Raw genomic sequence first — 15,575 nt, 5'->3', positions numbered from 1 at the left:
GGCCTGGCTCAGGCTCCTCCCAGCTGCCTGCTGCTTTGCGCACTACTACATCCCCCGAGGGGTCCTGGATTGTGAGAGGGCACAGGCCAGGCTGAGGGACCCCACCGGTGCACGAATTCATGCACTGGGCCTCTAGTAAGATTTATAAATGAATGAATGAATGAAATGTTTAGTCTCCAGATGCCATCCAAAGAGTCTGTCTTCACTGTAGCAAAAGGAGCTATCACAGTAAAGATGTAGTCCTGCTTATGGGAATGGTGTCTTTTCATACCTCCCACCCTCCCTTCCACCAGGTTGATGAAGGTGAGAGCTGAGAAGGTTGCTGGGACCAGAGTCCAACATCTAATTTCCTTCGCCTTGTTGAAGTCCCTATGTTCTGGGGTAAAGAATCTGTTTTTAGCTGTTCTTGGGAGTTTCCTGATGTCCCAGAAGCTCTTTTAACAGAGGGCTTGCTTGTTACAAAACCTCTTTGCCTGTTTTTGTTCCCTTGGAGTGGAAATCTCTATCTGGCAACAGAACTAAAGTTTCTTCACAGGTTTTGGGTTACAAATAGAGTCTTGCTCCATCCTCAGAGAGTCGCCTTTGGGGACATAGCATTATTTTTTGAAGTTGTGACTGTGCAGAATTGGGGGGTTATATAAGGCCACAAAGAGTCTGGGCTCAAGCACTGAAAATTGAGTTTTAAATTAGGTATAGGACTTTGGACTGAGGTTTTGATTTGGAGGGCTGGGCTCTTGGAAAAGCAGCTGGTATCTCTGGGGAGATTCTAAAAGCTGTTTCATGCATAACTTCAGGCATTTCCTTAGGAATATCCTGCAAAGCCACTGTGACAGGGCATCATGGAACACAAAGACTTTTCCCCCACATAGGCAGTGCTCCCATGCAGATCAAATTTTCTCCAGTTTGGTGTCTGTAAGCATCTCAAAATCTATGCCATTGTGAAATCCTTCTTCACTTCCAATCAAAACGTCTGTGGATGATGGTTCAGACCATTCTTGTGGTTTAGTTTTTACTGGAAAAGACCTTCTGCCTCATCTCCCTTTCTGCATTGAAAGACCTAAGTCTAGTCACTGTGGAGAGTTTTCTCTTCCTTCTTGCTGGTAGTGATGGCAATGGGACATAGGAGTGTGGGGAGAATTTACAATCTCAGCCCAATCTGATCACACAGTTTGGTTGTTAGCATCTCTTTTCCAACTAGATCTGACATCTTGGCTGGGATGGGAAAGTTCTAGGGCTCCAAGCCTGCTGGAGACAGGTGACTGAGGATGAGGCATGAGCTGGCTGCCTGGCTGACCGGCCCTGGGGGGAAGGAGAAGGCGGGGAAGTAAAGCGTCATTTGGTGTCTGGGTTTTCTCCAGTCCACAAGGGACTGTTATCCTAAAGTAGTCATCTCCTCCATTCAGGATGTGATCTGCCAATACCAGCAGTGCTTTCTGGGCAGAGAAGCTACCAAAAGAACACGCTCAAAAGTGTCAACAGGCTGGGTGGAAACAAATAGCCCCTCAGCAGAGATCCTGCTTTGCTCTTCAGTGTGGGAGGATGGAGGGTTCTGAGTGGGATCAGAGATAGTCTGAGAACAGTAGGCCACTCAGTGGATTTAGGCCTCAACTGGCAGGACCCTGTGCCTTAGGGATGAACACTCAGCCACCCTCACACGTCATGATCCTGAGCAAAGAGCGTGTGGACTGCCAGCTTCTCTCTGAAACCTTCTCCTCCTCTGCTTTCCACCATCCCGCTAGCTCCCATTCTCCTCTTCCCTGATTACATCAATTCTGTCTCCTTTGTGGGCACCTGTTTCCCACTTACCTGTGGAACGATCCCAAAGTGGCAGGCCCTACCCTAGGAGCTCAGGAAAGTATAGTGAGCAGGATGAGCTACATGACTGATGGAGCCCAGTGCAAAATTTAAAACGCAGGGCCCCTTATTTGTAATCTTTCAAAAATTATTACGAATGTCATGATGGTGACAGTGAGCATTCAAGAAAGCTGGGGCTCTTCTGAGCAATGGCCCTGTGTGACTGCATGCGAGTCAGGATTCCATCTGCGGTCCATTTCTCTCCACACGCTCCCTGTTTTACTCAGCAATTCCTATGGCTTTGTGTTCATAGATACACTGATGTCTCCCCAGATCTTCAACGCAGCTCCACCCCAAACTTATACTCCTGGTTATTTGGAAGTCCCATTACCTGAAAATCAAGGAGACTGAAAAAAATTGATGTTCTCCAACCATCAGAATAAAATAGAAATCCTTCTCTTTCTCAATTGTTGCTTTCAGACAAGGATAATACCATAAACCCAGTTGCCCAAGTCCTTCTTGCCTCTTCCTTCTCTGAATTCCCACCAGGTTCTAGCTCTTTGTCTTTTTAATTCATTTCCCCTTTTCTGTCATTGTTTACTCCCTATTGTGAAAACCTTGCTTCATGCCCTGTCCTCTCTCACTTGGGCTATACCCACATTTCCTGACTTGCTTCTCTGCCTTACTCATAGTCTAATCTTCACTGCCCTATGGATGTCAGCATAGTGTCCCCCCCCCCCCCCACCCCCCACTTCCCAAAATCAACTCCCTGCATTGATTGCCTCTCCATTACCTACACTATCCAACCCGGACTCCTGAGAGTGGCAGAGGGAGCTACCCCACTGTGCCTACCTTGCCACTGTGCCTACCTTGCCATGATCTAACAGTGGTTCTCAACCTTGGCTGCACATCAGAATCACCTGGGAATCTTTTTAAAATCCTGATTTCTGGGCCTCATCCTCTGGAAATTCTGTTTCTTTGTTATGGGGTGGGGCCACAACATTAGTAACAAAGAAACAGAATTTCCAGAGGGTGAGGCCCAGAAATCAGGATTTTAAAAAGATTCCCAGGTGATTCTAATGTGCAGCCAAGGTTGAGAACCACTGATCTAACATCTCTAACTGGAACACGTGTAGCTGCTCCATTAATTTGTTCAACACACCTGTTTTTAATGACTCTGTGCCAGGTTCTGTGCTAATCATTCAGATATGAAGTTGATTAATGTGAGGGACTAACAGTTCAGTGGGGAGACATGAGATAAACATTTTATGGTAGTATCATAAAGTAAGTGCAGAGGTCACAGGTATGCAAAGAGTGTTATGAGGACAGAGAGAAGGTAGGTATCTAATCAAGCCTGAGAGTAGGGGATTGGAAAGTCAGCCTTCCTAGAGGATTGAGTTCATAAGGATGGACAGGAAGTGGTCACATGAGGAGGAGAGAGAGCCATTGTGCTCTTTGTGCCTCTGTGCCTTCTCCCATGCTGTTCCCTCAGCCTGGGAAGAGCAAATCCAGCCCTGCCCCCCTCACCCCGCCTCCCTTATCTGCCTGGCAGCCTTCAAGACCCAGCTGGCAAGTCATCACTGTGAAGTCTGTCCCCACACCTGCTCTGAGCAGGGCAGGCATTTCCTCCTCGGTGTTTCCAGAGCACTTTCCATCCATCCCACGTACACAGTCTCATAACCACTTGTTCATGATCTTCCCTTCACTCATTGTGTCCCCTTCTTATTAGGAGACTAGTCATATTGGATTAGGGCTCACCCTAATGGCTCATTTTCTCTGATTGGTCTGTAAAGACCCTATCTCCAAATTAAGTTTTATTCTGAGGTTCCAGGGATCAGGACTTCAACACATGAGTTTGGGAGGAACACAATTCAACCCACAACAGGGGACATGTGTCTTTTCTGATTGCCCGTCAACTGGACCTTACAAGGGGAGGTTGGGTGGATGGAGGAGTTCTTCCATGATAGAAGCTGAGAGGCCAAGACATTCCCCAGCTCATCTGCACTAATGACAAAGGCCTGTGGTCAGCTTTGGCCAGAGAGATGCCTGCCCAGGACTGTGAATTGATCACATCTACTGTCACAAAGATGTGGGCCAGTGCAGAATTCTGTCCTGGCAATGGTGGCTGTTCCTTGGGACAGCTGTGCCCCCACACTGGCAATCATCTCCAGTGTCAGGGCAAGGGGGCTGTGAAATGAGGTGCCTCGTGCAGGGCCCAGGGTTGTGGGGTGGTTTGACAACACTGGCTCTGCAGCCACCGATACCAACACTGACACAGTTCTGATCCCCTAGCACTTTTTAAAAAGAGATTTTTAAAAAATATTTTAATTGATTTTAGAGAGGAAGTGAGGGTGTGATAGAAACATAGATGATGAGGGAGAATCACTGATCGGCTGCCTCCTGCACACCCCACACTGGGGATCGAGCCCGAAACCTGGGCATGTGCCCTGACCAGGAATTGAACCCTGACCTCTTGGTTCATAGTTAGACACTCAGCCATGAACTACAGCAGCTGCCCCCAACCCCCAGCACTGTTCGATATCTTGTCTTTTCTCCATATCCTATCTGCCCAGAAGCTATTTTCACTTCCAGGCCTTGCTACCCATGTCTCTCAACTGTGGTGCCTTTTGCAGCTCTCCTGAGGCTCTCTCAACTTCTCTTAGACCAGCTGCTTTCAATTTCAGGCTGTTTGCTTTAAGGGGCTTCTCTTTGGTGTTGGGAAGGACACTGGCTTTGGATTCAAATTCTAACTTACCAGATGTGTGAACTTGGGGAGCTAAATCCTTGAGGTCTCAATCTTTTCCTCTAAAACTAGCTAATGACAATGGCAGCCACACCCCCGTGTTTTGAGGATTCAGTGAGTGAATGCAGTGCACAGTAAGCATTTCACAGTTTGGTCCCTGCATGCAGACCTGCCCTCAGTGAGAACTGTATTTCCTGGGAGCATCTAAACCAGGGTCCTCGGGGCAAACAATGGGCTATAAATTAGACCATCTCAGCTGGTGACAAGGGAGATGAGCTTTTCCCATGGCCGGCAGGATTGCACCGGGTCTGTTTCCAAGGGGTTCACTCCATTGCTGTCCTCCATGGAAATAGACCCGGTGCAACCAAGACAGCCTGGGTCCCCACAACATTCAGCCTCCAGATGCCGCCCCTCCTCTGGACTCAGAGCCTGGCTCCTTTCTCCCTGGTGATTCTGAGGCACACTAGGAAGAAACAGAAGACCTGAGAGGGTGGTTAGGATGCTGGGAGATTCCTTCTTTGATTGCCCCCATTGGTACTTTCTCCTCTGAGTCTGGAAGCATGCCATCCTCTCCAGGTCTATTCAAGCCTGTCTCCCACGACCATCCCCTGACTTCCCCCACACTTGGAGGAAGGTGCCCCATTCCCCCTGGGACCCAGCACCCAGCACCTGGTAGGAGGGTAGTGCAGGCCTTTTACTAATCAGTTGCTCCAGGCCCAGGTCCCATCCCTGGGTGGGTCTAGGCTCCTATCTGAGAACCTGGTTGCTATAGAAACAACCATCAGAAAAACAGAATAGTGGGGAGAGTTGCAGGTGGGTCGCACCGAGGCCTTTCTTAGAAATGGTTTTGTTCTTGTTGTTGTTTTTGCTTCTGTTCATTCATCACGGGGCAAGAACTCCACACGTGAGTTTTAATTTTAAATTTCAGTGGGAACAGCAGAGTCATTTTTAGTCGGCGGTTCAGGAGCCTTTGAGCGGCCCATGGAATCCGTGAGGATCAACAGGAGCGGCAGGGCTGGGCTGTGTTTGATTTAAAATTGGAACCCAGGAGGCAGAGGGTGGCTTTATATAGTCTGGGAGGTCCGGGAGCCTCAGCTCTGATTTATGAGACTCTTGGTGTAAGCACATGGAAGCCGAGGTAATATTTATAAATTCCTTCCCCAGGGATGGATGGAATGTTCTGAGCGGCAGTCAGCACCTTTCTGGGGGACAAAGGCAGTTAGCTGTTTAAGTCCCATTATTCAGTGAGAGAAAGAAATGTGGGTGAGAACTTTCTTGAAGTCTGTCCCAGAGAAACAGAGGGTGAGGGGCACGGTTCTGCAGCCCAGCTTCTCCCTTCCAGCCTCAGTACCTCCCCTAGTTCAGGAGGATTTGGTAGCTCCTTTCTGGTGCTCCAGCTCCACGCCTCCCCTGCCTTACTCCACAAAGGCAGGGACTACACCTGGCAATTATGGTGACCACATTTTACCAACAAGATGTCTAGCTGGGTGTGTGAGGACAGGGCAGGTCCTGGCAGCATGGGAAGAAGAAGGAAAAGAAGATGGAGCGAGAGGGGGAGGAGGCTGCAGAGAGAGGAGGGGTTGGCCTGGGCCCTGAGTCCGAGGCTGACGTGTGACAGGGCGCACTGAGTCAGTTTGGCCAGTGCAGGCAGGTGGCGTGGAGGTCAGCGGCTGCCAAAGCAGGGGACCCCCCAGAATCAGAGAGTGCCCGCCCAACGGCATCCCCCTCGGGCCTGGCAGCCCAGCAGGTTGGGAGAAGGGCCGAACCCTGTGGCCGAGCAGGCTGATGACCTTGCTCCGATGAGAAAGGATGGCGGAAAGCGACTTTTTTTTAGAAATTTGTATTCAGGAATGTAAACCCAAGGGGAGGGAAGGAAACATATTTAACTCTGTGGGGCCACCTTGACCGTGTCACCTTAGATTTCCCCACGTGGACAGGAGAGAACTCCATTTGTTGCTCATCTTTGTTTGTGATTCCTACCTGATTCTCAAAGTCACGAGAGCTGTACTGCCAATGACAGGGCAAGTGGCCTGAGGCCTCTGCTGTGTCTGGGACAGGGGAGAAACGGTCCCCTCTGTCAAGCCTGTCCCGACCTCCATCTGTAGCCTGGCTTCTGGCACTGAACACTTAAGGGAGGGATAGGGCTTGTCGGGAGGTCTTCCCACAACACCAACCTAGCCCCTGCCCTGGCCCACCGGATTCTCCATGAAAGGCTCTCAAGCCTGATAAAAGGCAATTAGAGAAGAATTACTTTGCTAACGCACCAGGAGCCTAGGTGCAAGCCCAGAAAACACCTCATCCCCTTCCTGCTGAAGGTCAGCAGGCATAGAGGCCAGGGCCCATGGGGCTGACACTGGGAAAGAAGGGGCACAATGCCAACTGCCAGCCAGGTCCAGGCTGGCCACTACAGGCCGGTTGACACTGGTTGTGAAGGGAGACCCTGGCCCCATCCCTTTCTTTGCCTGTTTCTTTCCTTCCTGCAGCATTTAGGAGCCGTTCCATGAAAGACACTGAGATCAGATTCATATTTGTCCCTGGGGTGATGGCAATGTTTCCTTTGGCAGGTGGGGCCCGTAATGCATGTCTGAACCTCTGAGGTGATGACTGGCTTGGCTCCCTGCTCACAGGTGCCCCGAGGGAGCTGAATTCAGTGACATCTGGATGCTCTGTCCACACTCACAGGCTTGTCCTGTCTTCACACACAGGCCTGATTGCTGAGAGCTGTGGGGAGGATCGGCCCAACGGGTCCAGCCTGCAAGGCCAGGCCACAGAGCATCACCCCCCTCTTCCACCACCGGCTTCACAGCTGCACCGAACTAGGGCCAATTCCATCTGACACCTGCCTCTGAAGCACCTTAGCTCCTGCCCCCTTCTAGCCTCGTCTTTTCCCTTGGACTATTCCTAGGGGTGGAACTATGTTGCCAAGCCTCACAGTGTTAGAGCTGGAAGGGTATTCCTACAGGTGATAGCAATAGTAACTGTTTCTAATCCCCACCAAGCCCAAGAGAGGCACCATAACAATCATTAGGCCATACCACAGTGGAGGCAAGGGGGCATGCAGAGGCAGTGAGAAGTCAAAAGTACAGCCTTGCATTCAAGCCCAGCTCTGTCACTTACCAGCTGTGGGACATCCACCTGGTTTCTTAAGTTCTCCGTGCCTCAGCTTCCTTATTGGTAAGACAGGAAGCCACTAAAAGAAGCTCCTGCATAGGGTGGTAGTGAGCTACCGGCAGGCAGAGTGCTGAGAACCCAGCCCAGCCCCCAGGACGGGCTGCGTGATGTCAGCTCTCATCACAGGGAGGCTAAAGGATTTGAGCACAGTCAGCAGCAAGAATCACAAGGCTGTCTGGCCCCATGTTCTCCGTAGAAACACGCATGGTGGGGAGGAGGTGTCAGGGAAGAAGGACTTATCCAAGATCGGCCAGGGCTGGGGCCATCTCTGATGAGCCCCAGTGTAGTGTCTGTCCCCCAACACATTGCCTCCTTTGGCACTAAAACAATGTCTAACAAGGCCCGTTCAGCCCCTGGGTTATCTGATGAGAACTCTGGTAGAATGCAAGTAACCGGCTCTTGTCCCACACATGCCAGGCCCTCACCTTCCTCTAACCACACAGCTGGCACAGCACCGGAGAGTGAACGCAGGAGAAAGGAGAAAGGCCGACAGTGATCAGAGCACCTTCCCAGCTAGAATTATCGCCTCTGCTCTTGAGACTGCGTGGAGTTTTAACCACTCTCTGCTGCCGACTGATCCATTTAATTTTGAAATAAAAATTCAAGATTCACCTTATGCAGACTTGTCCCTTTTTGCTATGCCCACCATACAAGCTTTCCCTGCATTTTTAAAAGGCACAAAAATGAAAATTCCAATGCTGTCTAAACCCTGCACTTAACAAAGACCATTTCAGAAAAAAAGAAAGGAAGAAAAGAAAAACCACAGGAACACAGGTGTTTTATTTAGTCCCCCTATGGCTTCCTTCTCCCTTTCATTCTAATTTCCCTCCAAGAAGATGAATACAGACATGTTACAACAGACCCTGGTTTCACTCCCACCTTCAAAAGATGAGTCACAGGGGTTGGGGGAAGACAGAGAGGAAGGGGCAGGCGCCCTGGGTAAGCGAGTGCTGTTTCCCAGGAAGCCTGGTCTCTGTTGGCAGGGTCCCTGTCGTCACCTCCACCTCGCTCCAGGGCAGGGTTCCTTCCACCTGCCCCGATCCAGCAGCAGATGAAGTGTGAGGGCTGCAGCCCCGGTCCCAGTGCCAAGTGCCTTTCAGGGGCCCGGCGAGGACTCTGTGATGTCATATCGCACCCTCCCCCCGCATGGCGCAGTCAGAGCCACTTTCACTCATCCTTCTGCTCACTGTCCTGGAGAGAGATGTCACTTTCCTTCTGCTCCTGAGGGACCGGGCACTCAGGCTGTGTTGGGCTTGCGAGCCAGCGGCCTGTGTCCTTCTGGGTGGGAAGAGGGTGGGAGGCGGTTGGCAGGAAATAGGAGACAATGGGAGAGGCAGAAAGCCGGCCTGACCTCACCTCGCAGGGAAGAAGCAGGGCCGGGGAAGCTGGTGGGTGGGGCAAGCGATGCAGGGCCTGAGGCTCTTGCTGCAGCCAGAGGCAGGCAGGTCCCCCCGCAGAGCCGAGTGGGGACAGCCCGGGGCTGCGGCACGTGCCAGCTCCTCACTTGGAGACCAGCATGCGGACAAACTCCTCGTAGTTGACCTGCCCGTCCCCATCCACATCGGCTGCCTGGATCATCTCGTCCACCTCCTGGTCGCTCAGCTTCTCCCCGAGCCTGGTCATCACGTGCCGCAGCTCGGCCGCACTGACCAGGCCGTTGCCGTCCTTGTCGAACACACGGAAGGCCTCGCGGATCTCCTCCTCGCCGTCCCTGTCCTTCATGCGCCTGGCCATCATGCCCAGGAACTCGGGGAAGTCCACGGTGCCGTTGCCATCGCGGTCAATCTCGCTCACCATGCCCTCGAGCTCGGCCTGCGTGGGGTTCTGGCCCAGGGCCCGCATGACGGTGCCCAGCTCCTGGGTGGTGATGGTGCCGTCCCCGTCCTTGTCGAACAGGGAGAAGGCCTCTCTAAACTCGGCCAGCTGCTCCTCGGTCAGCTGGTCGGCCATGGGCGGTGGAGGTGTGGGTGCAGGTACAGCTCCCGGCTGCTCTCCTGGCTCTGAAGGACAGCGGCGGGCAGGCGGTGTTCCAGCCCTGGCTTGACTCACAGGCGCTTAAGAAGGAGCAGGGCTCTCCCTCACCATTCAGACTCCCCCGCCTTGCGTTGCCTGAAGGTCGGGTCCTGTTGGAACAAGAGTCCAGGACAGGGAATGAGGCTGGTTGGCTAATTGAGCCGATGCCAGCGCCTCTGTGTGAAAGGCAGTGCCTCTCCGCCCCACCATCGCTCAGCTGTCAGGAACTACCTCAGGACACCTTCAGTGAGGCGTGCTGGACAACCTCTGGAGAGATTAATTTGGGTTTTTCCTCCTTGAATTTTCCTTTTCCTCTCCCTCCTCTCCAGTCTTCACACCCTTCACTCAATAAAATAACCAGCCCTGCACCCTTTCTCCCCTTCAGCTGCGGTTTTTGGCAGGATGAAAAGCAGAAGTTGTCTTTGCCTGAGAGGAACTTTTTTTTTCTTGTTTTTGGTTTCCAAAGCCTAAAAGAAAGTCTTAGGGTCCCAAGAGGGTATTCAGAGAAGGGAAAATTTTTTTTTTCTACAGGTAGAAAGCAGACTGTCTTTTTAATTCAGAAAAACACACACAACATGGATGGAGGATTTCCTCCAGCTCATTCATTCACTCCTTCATTTATAAATATTTATTGAGGGCGTACTATGTGAAGAGTAAGGTAGGCAACTCCCAGTCCTTGAAAGCTTATATTCCATCCGAGAGACAGCTAGTTAGCAAGTAAACTAACAAGCAAGATCCTTGGATATTTTTTATGAGTTTGTTTGAGCTGAAACTGACAATTGCCAGGAAGCAAGATCTCAAATGCTCTTCGGTACTTGGATACTTTTGATAAAAGCCAGGAAGGAAATAAAAGGGGTCATGATGGAGAGAACACGGGGAGGTTACTCCTATAGCGATAGAAGTGAAGGAAGGTTTCTCTGCAGAGGTGGCATGTGAGGGTGACCTGAAGGGGCAAAAGGGGCTCCCCAGCTAGGGAGGCTGAGCAGGCTAAGAGTCAGGGTGAGAGAGGGCTTGGCCAAGGGACATAACCGTGACCAAGGGGGCTGCAGCCTAATGGGTGAAGGGGAGAGGAGAAGAAAGACACACAAGCGAGGTGTTGTAGGACACAGGGAGGAACTCACATTTTATTCTCGGATCCTTGGGAGTCCCTGGATATTCTACACAAGGGCATGTCTGAAAGTCTGGGCCCTGGTTTGGGGGGTGGGGGGGAGCCAGCGCTGAAGTAAGGGGTATTTTTAAGAGGAGATATTTGTAAAAAGGGACTTAAGAAGGGGTGTTCACTGAGCACACAGGTTCCTCCCCAAGTCCCAGGAAGCCTGGAGAAATGACCATCCACAGAGTGAGAAGAAGATGCTTTGCCTGTGGGAAGCCATGGAAACCTGAACTGGGAGAGGCCCACAGAGGCAGGATGATACCGAGGGAGAGTAGCAATGTGGGAGGACTGATGCTACTTGACTTTAAGACTTACTCTAAAGTGACAATAGTCAACACAGCGTGGTATTGGCCAAAGAAAAGACAAATAGATCAATGGAACAGAATAGAGAGCCCAGAAATAGAACCTCATAAATATAGTCAATACAGTGAAACAAAGATAGTCTTTTCAACAAATGGTGCTGTGGGCAACCAACATTCAGAAAAAAATGAGTCTAGACACAGACCTTACACCCTTCACAAGAAGTAACTCAAAATGGGTCAAAGATGTAAATGTAAAATGCAGAACTATACAACTCCTGGAAGATGACAGAAGAGAAAATCTGGGTGACTTTGGGTTTGGCAATGATACCCAAACCCAAGGTCTCCAGTTTGGATCTGGGTTGGGTTTAGATATGACATCAAAGGCAAAATCCATGAAGAAAGAATTGATAAACTGCATTATGTGGTCTAAAAGTGTCCCTCCAAAGTTCATATCCCGAATCCTCACCAGCAAAGGGACATTCGTGAAATAATACAAGGGCAGTAGCAGGAAGCAGAAGGAAAACCGCTGGACATGGGGATGTAACTGACACAGTGTCCTGGAGAACCAAGGGAGAATCCAGCATCGTAGGAAAACTTGTGCCTGAGACAGGCCCGCCTAATGGACGAAGACTTCGAGGCCAGACAGAAACATGTTCTTGCTTCCTGCCTACTCCACCTACAAAAGGATAAGTGGCCAATGGGTGTCTGCAGGTTTCTGGATCATGGTGTTGTGGCTCAAACACCCAGCCCTTGCCTAAGTGTGTTCTCCAACAAGGCACATTGAAAGAGAACTCAGTAAGGATTTTAAACAGGATTACTCATGACTCACAAAGACTAGAGCTGGGATGAGCTAAAATGTCGCAAATTGCTAGTTAGGAAACTGTGACAGAGGGAATGTTTATTTCATGGGCTTCTGCAATTCTCTCCCTGTAGTTTCTCAGTGGACTGATTCCCTTCCCTACAGATTACACTTGTGGTCTTAGGACCATTTAAATATGTAAAAATTACTGAGGACTCCAAGAGCTATTGTTTATGTGGGATCTATCTATCAGTATTTTCCAGGCTTGAAATTAAAACCGAGAAGAATTTTAAATATTTAAATATATTTTATATATTTACTTATAACTTAAAAAATAGAAATAAAAAACCATTATAGGTTAATGTAAATAACATAGTTTCATGAAAAATAACTATATTTCTAAAACAAAAAGGAAGGGGAAGAGTGGCACCTAAAAAATAATTTTGCAAATCTGTCTGGCTTTGTAGAAGTGTGTCTGCACTCCACCTGTGGGAAGACATTGTTTTGATTTGAAATATGTGATAATCCATCTTCACACAGATATGTAATTGGAGAAGGAGAGAACATTTCATCTTTTTTTCCTCATCTGAGGACATTGATGTGTGAGAGAAATATACCCTCACTGGGAATTGAACCTAAAACCCAGGTATGTGTCTTGACTTGGAAATCAAACTGGCAACCTTTTGGTGCAAAGGATGACACTTAACCAACTGAGCCACTCCAACTGGGCAAGGAGAGAGCATGCAAATGACTCTTCTATAACTTAAATTCAACTCTTGAATGCCCATTGTACTTAGTAGCATATTAAGGATGGGCAATCCAGAGTTGAATTTAATAAAATAACAATTTTACTATTTCTGCAAAACATTCTTAGGTGAAACTGGCTTTTTTTTTAAATGAGACTATGTGTTGATAAAGAATATAATGACTACTAACTAGTACAGGAGACTGAATTCATGCTAAGGGGTTAGTGATTTTACCCACCATTGCTTTTGACCTCAGTGCAAGATGCCATCATGGTGAAAAAGGCAATGATGTCTTGAGAATGATGTCTATACTATTATGAGAATAGTTTTGACCTCCCAGATCTACTGAAAGGGTATTGGGGACACAATCCCCCCAACTGGAACCATGGAACACACTTGGAGGACCATATCTGTAGAGTGTTGGGAACCATCAGTCTGAACTGGGTATAGAATCCTTGGGCTGGAGGTGGGAGGCACTGAAGATGCTGGAATCTTGGCAGGGATGGTGTTGGTCTTACAGAGTATAGTATTAATGAAAGCCCCACTAGACACATATTTGGGGGATCCACCTGCTGCAGCTAATTCCTTTGAAGATCAGATGACCCAAAGTATTGGCTTCTCTGAATTGGTGCTATAATAGCATTTGTTAAAAAGAATTTGTTCAGCACCCTCGTGAACATACCTCTTGTGCTGAATGCCATAGAGAAAGTTATAGATTAGGATTCCCCAATCTTTTCAATCAGTTCCACTCCTGTGCCTTGCTAGAATGGGTGTGGCCGAGAGTGGCCATGGGACTCTCTTTCTCTCTTGATTAAGTCATTCACCAACCCTAACATTTGCTCATCTATTTCCCTTTTCTCCAATCTATATGTATAAAAGGCTAGTATGCTATGTGTCCCTCTGCCCATCCGAGCGGTCACTATGATGTGCACTGATCATTAGGGGACAGACACTCAAGGCAGGAGCTTCCGTGACACGCACTGGCCATATATAGAGAATGGGCACCACAGACCTGGTGCCAACAAAGCAACACTTGGCTTCCCCCAAATGGGACACAGGCTCCGTCACCACCCTGGAGTGACACTCCACCAAATCGCAGCTGATGCTGCCATGACACAAATTGTGGCCCACAGACCAGACCAGACCAGAAACGGTGGCTGTAGGTGCCAGGTAATGACATCACATAGCAATGCCCGGCTTCCTCTCCCTAGTGATTAGCCTCCTTGGAGTTTCTTCAGCCCAGGAACACAACTTGCTTTATAGCCAGGTGCAAATATTTTATACTTTAACCAAATGTTTGTGAAGTGTTTTCCCATGCCTCATCTCATTTGTTCCTCACAGAGGTCCTGGAGTAGGTAGATAGGGGACTCAGTAGAATCCTATTTTCTTTTCATTAGCTGGAAAATGGAGATTTAGAAAGTTTAGAAACTTGACCCAATGGAAAAGAAGTAAGAAATGGTAGACCTTGAAAATAACTTCAGGTTTTCTCACTGCACAGAATATAGTCAAACATTTGACTATATTAGAATATAGTTAAACATTTGACTATATTAGAATATAGTTAAATATTTTACCCTTTGTTCTCCCTGTGTGATCTACAACAATAATCTACTTATGTTGATATTTACTGCTGTGTTGCTGACAATTACCTAAAAGAGAAGTTGAGGTGCTTCATTAGGCTGGAAAAAGTTTAGTTAAACCAGAAAGCAGGTCTAATTAAGCAAGTTTAATATATATATATATATATATATATATATATATATATATACACATACACACACACACATATATATATATGGCTAAATATATGGCTAAGTTGACTCTCACATGCGTGATACATATAAAGCTCTCACTGGCGCCAATCGCACGTGTGTGTTTCCATCTGTCATTGTCAATCATGAATTTGGTTGACACTTCGATTATAGAGAAAGAGCAAATAGTGATATTAAAATATTTTTTCTAATTAATTTCCTTTTGATGTGCATGAATTTGTGCACCGGGCCACTAGTATAAATATAAACAACTTGTATTAGTGCATTCAGGCTGCTACAACAAAATACCAGAGACTGGGTGTCTTAACAACAGAAATTTCTTTCTGATAGCTCTGGAGGCTAGAAGTCTGAGATCAGAGGGCCAGCATGGTTGAGTGAGGGATCTCTTTTGGGTTGCAGACATTTTTTTGTGAGCTAGCTCACAAGGCAGAAAGGACTAGGGATCTTCCTGGAGATTCAGAAAAGAGGTGGAGTGGAATGGCTTAGTTGGTTGAGTGTCATCCTGTGCACCAAAAGGTTGCTGGTTTGATTCCAGGTCAGGGCACATACCTAGGTTTTAGGTTCAATTCCAGGTGGGGTTATGTTTCTCTTGCACATCAATGTCAGTCATGAGGGTTTCACTGTCATTAATGCCACCATCTCTGGGGTTTAGGATTCTACATCTGAATTCTGGGGAGACGCAAACATTCAGGCCACAGTATACCTTTACTATGTAACATGTATGAATTAACTTCATATTCATTGAACACTTACTCTGTGGCAAGCATGTGTTAGCAAATCATCCAGATATCCAGGGCCATAAAATCCAGTCAAACCCCCAAAAGGTGACCCCTGCATCCCCAGAGCCCTCTGAAGACCCCTGGGACAGCTGTCTTTCATTTCTGGTCCAGTATGGCTACTGAGAAATGCCAAACATCCCCATGCCTGGCAGCTCTAAGGCCATTGGGTATTCTCTGGTCTGGGTGAAGCTTCAGGTCTGGGGAGGTGTTTCTGCTCTTTCTCCCTGTCCCTCATGGAAGCCCTCCCCACCCTATCCCTTTCCTGTTTCTGTTCTACCGCTGGCCTGAGAACATGGACAGAGT

The 15,575-nt window shown here is 48.5% G+C and overlaps 1 protein-coding gene across 1 annotated transcript; it reads right to left on the bottom strand.

Moving 5' to 3' along the window:
- Positions 1 to 8,469: 8,469 nt before the first annotated feature.
- LOC139006314 (calmodulin-like protein 3) lies at positions 8,470 to 9,916 on the bottom strand. The gene has a single exon (XM_070408758.1). It carries the CDS (start codon positions 9,656 to 9,658, stop codon positions 9,209 to 9,211), a length of 450 nt encoding a protein of 149 aa, XP_070264859.1. The 5' UTR covers positions 9,659 to 9,916; the 3' UTR covers positions 8,470 to 9,208.
- Between the last annotated feature and the right edge of the window lie 5,659 nt (positions 9,917 to 15,575).

This window comes from Myotis yumanensis, unplaced genomic scaffold, assembly GCF_028538775.1.
Source record: "Myotis yumanensis isolate MYYU_CA2020_CCGP unplaced genomic scaffold, mMyoYum1.0.hap1 SCAF_1, whole genome shotgun sequence".
Lineage (NCBI taxonomy): Eukaryota > Metazoa > Chordata > Mammalia > Chiroptera > Vespertilionidae > Myotis > Myotis yumanensis.
The sequence above is the reverse complement of the archived record's forward strand: the minus strand, read 5'-3'. Positions and strand labels throughout refer to the sequence as shown.

Excerpts from the sequence above, each read along its gene's own strand:
- LOC139006314 (XM_070408758.1), bottom strand. The coding sequence starts at position 9,658 with ATGGCCGACCAGCTGACCGAGGAGCAGCTGGCCGAGTTTAGAGAGGCC.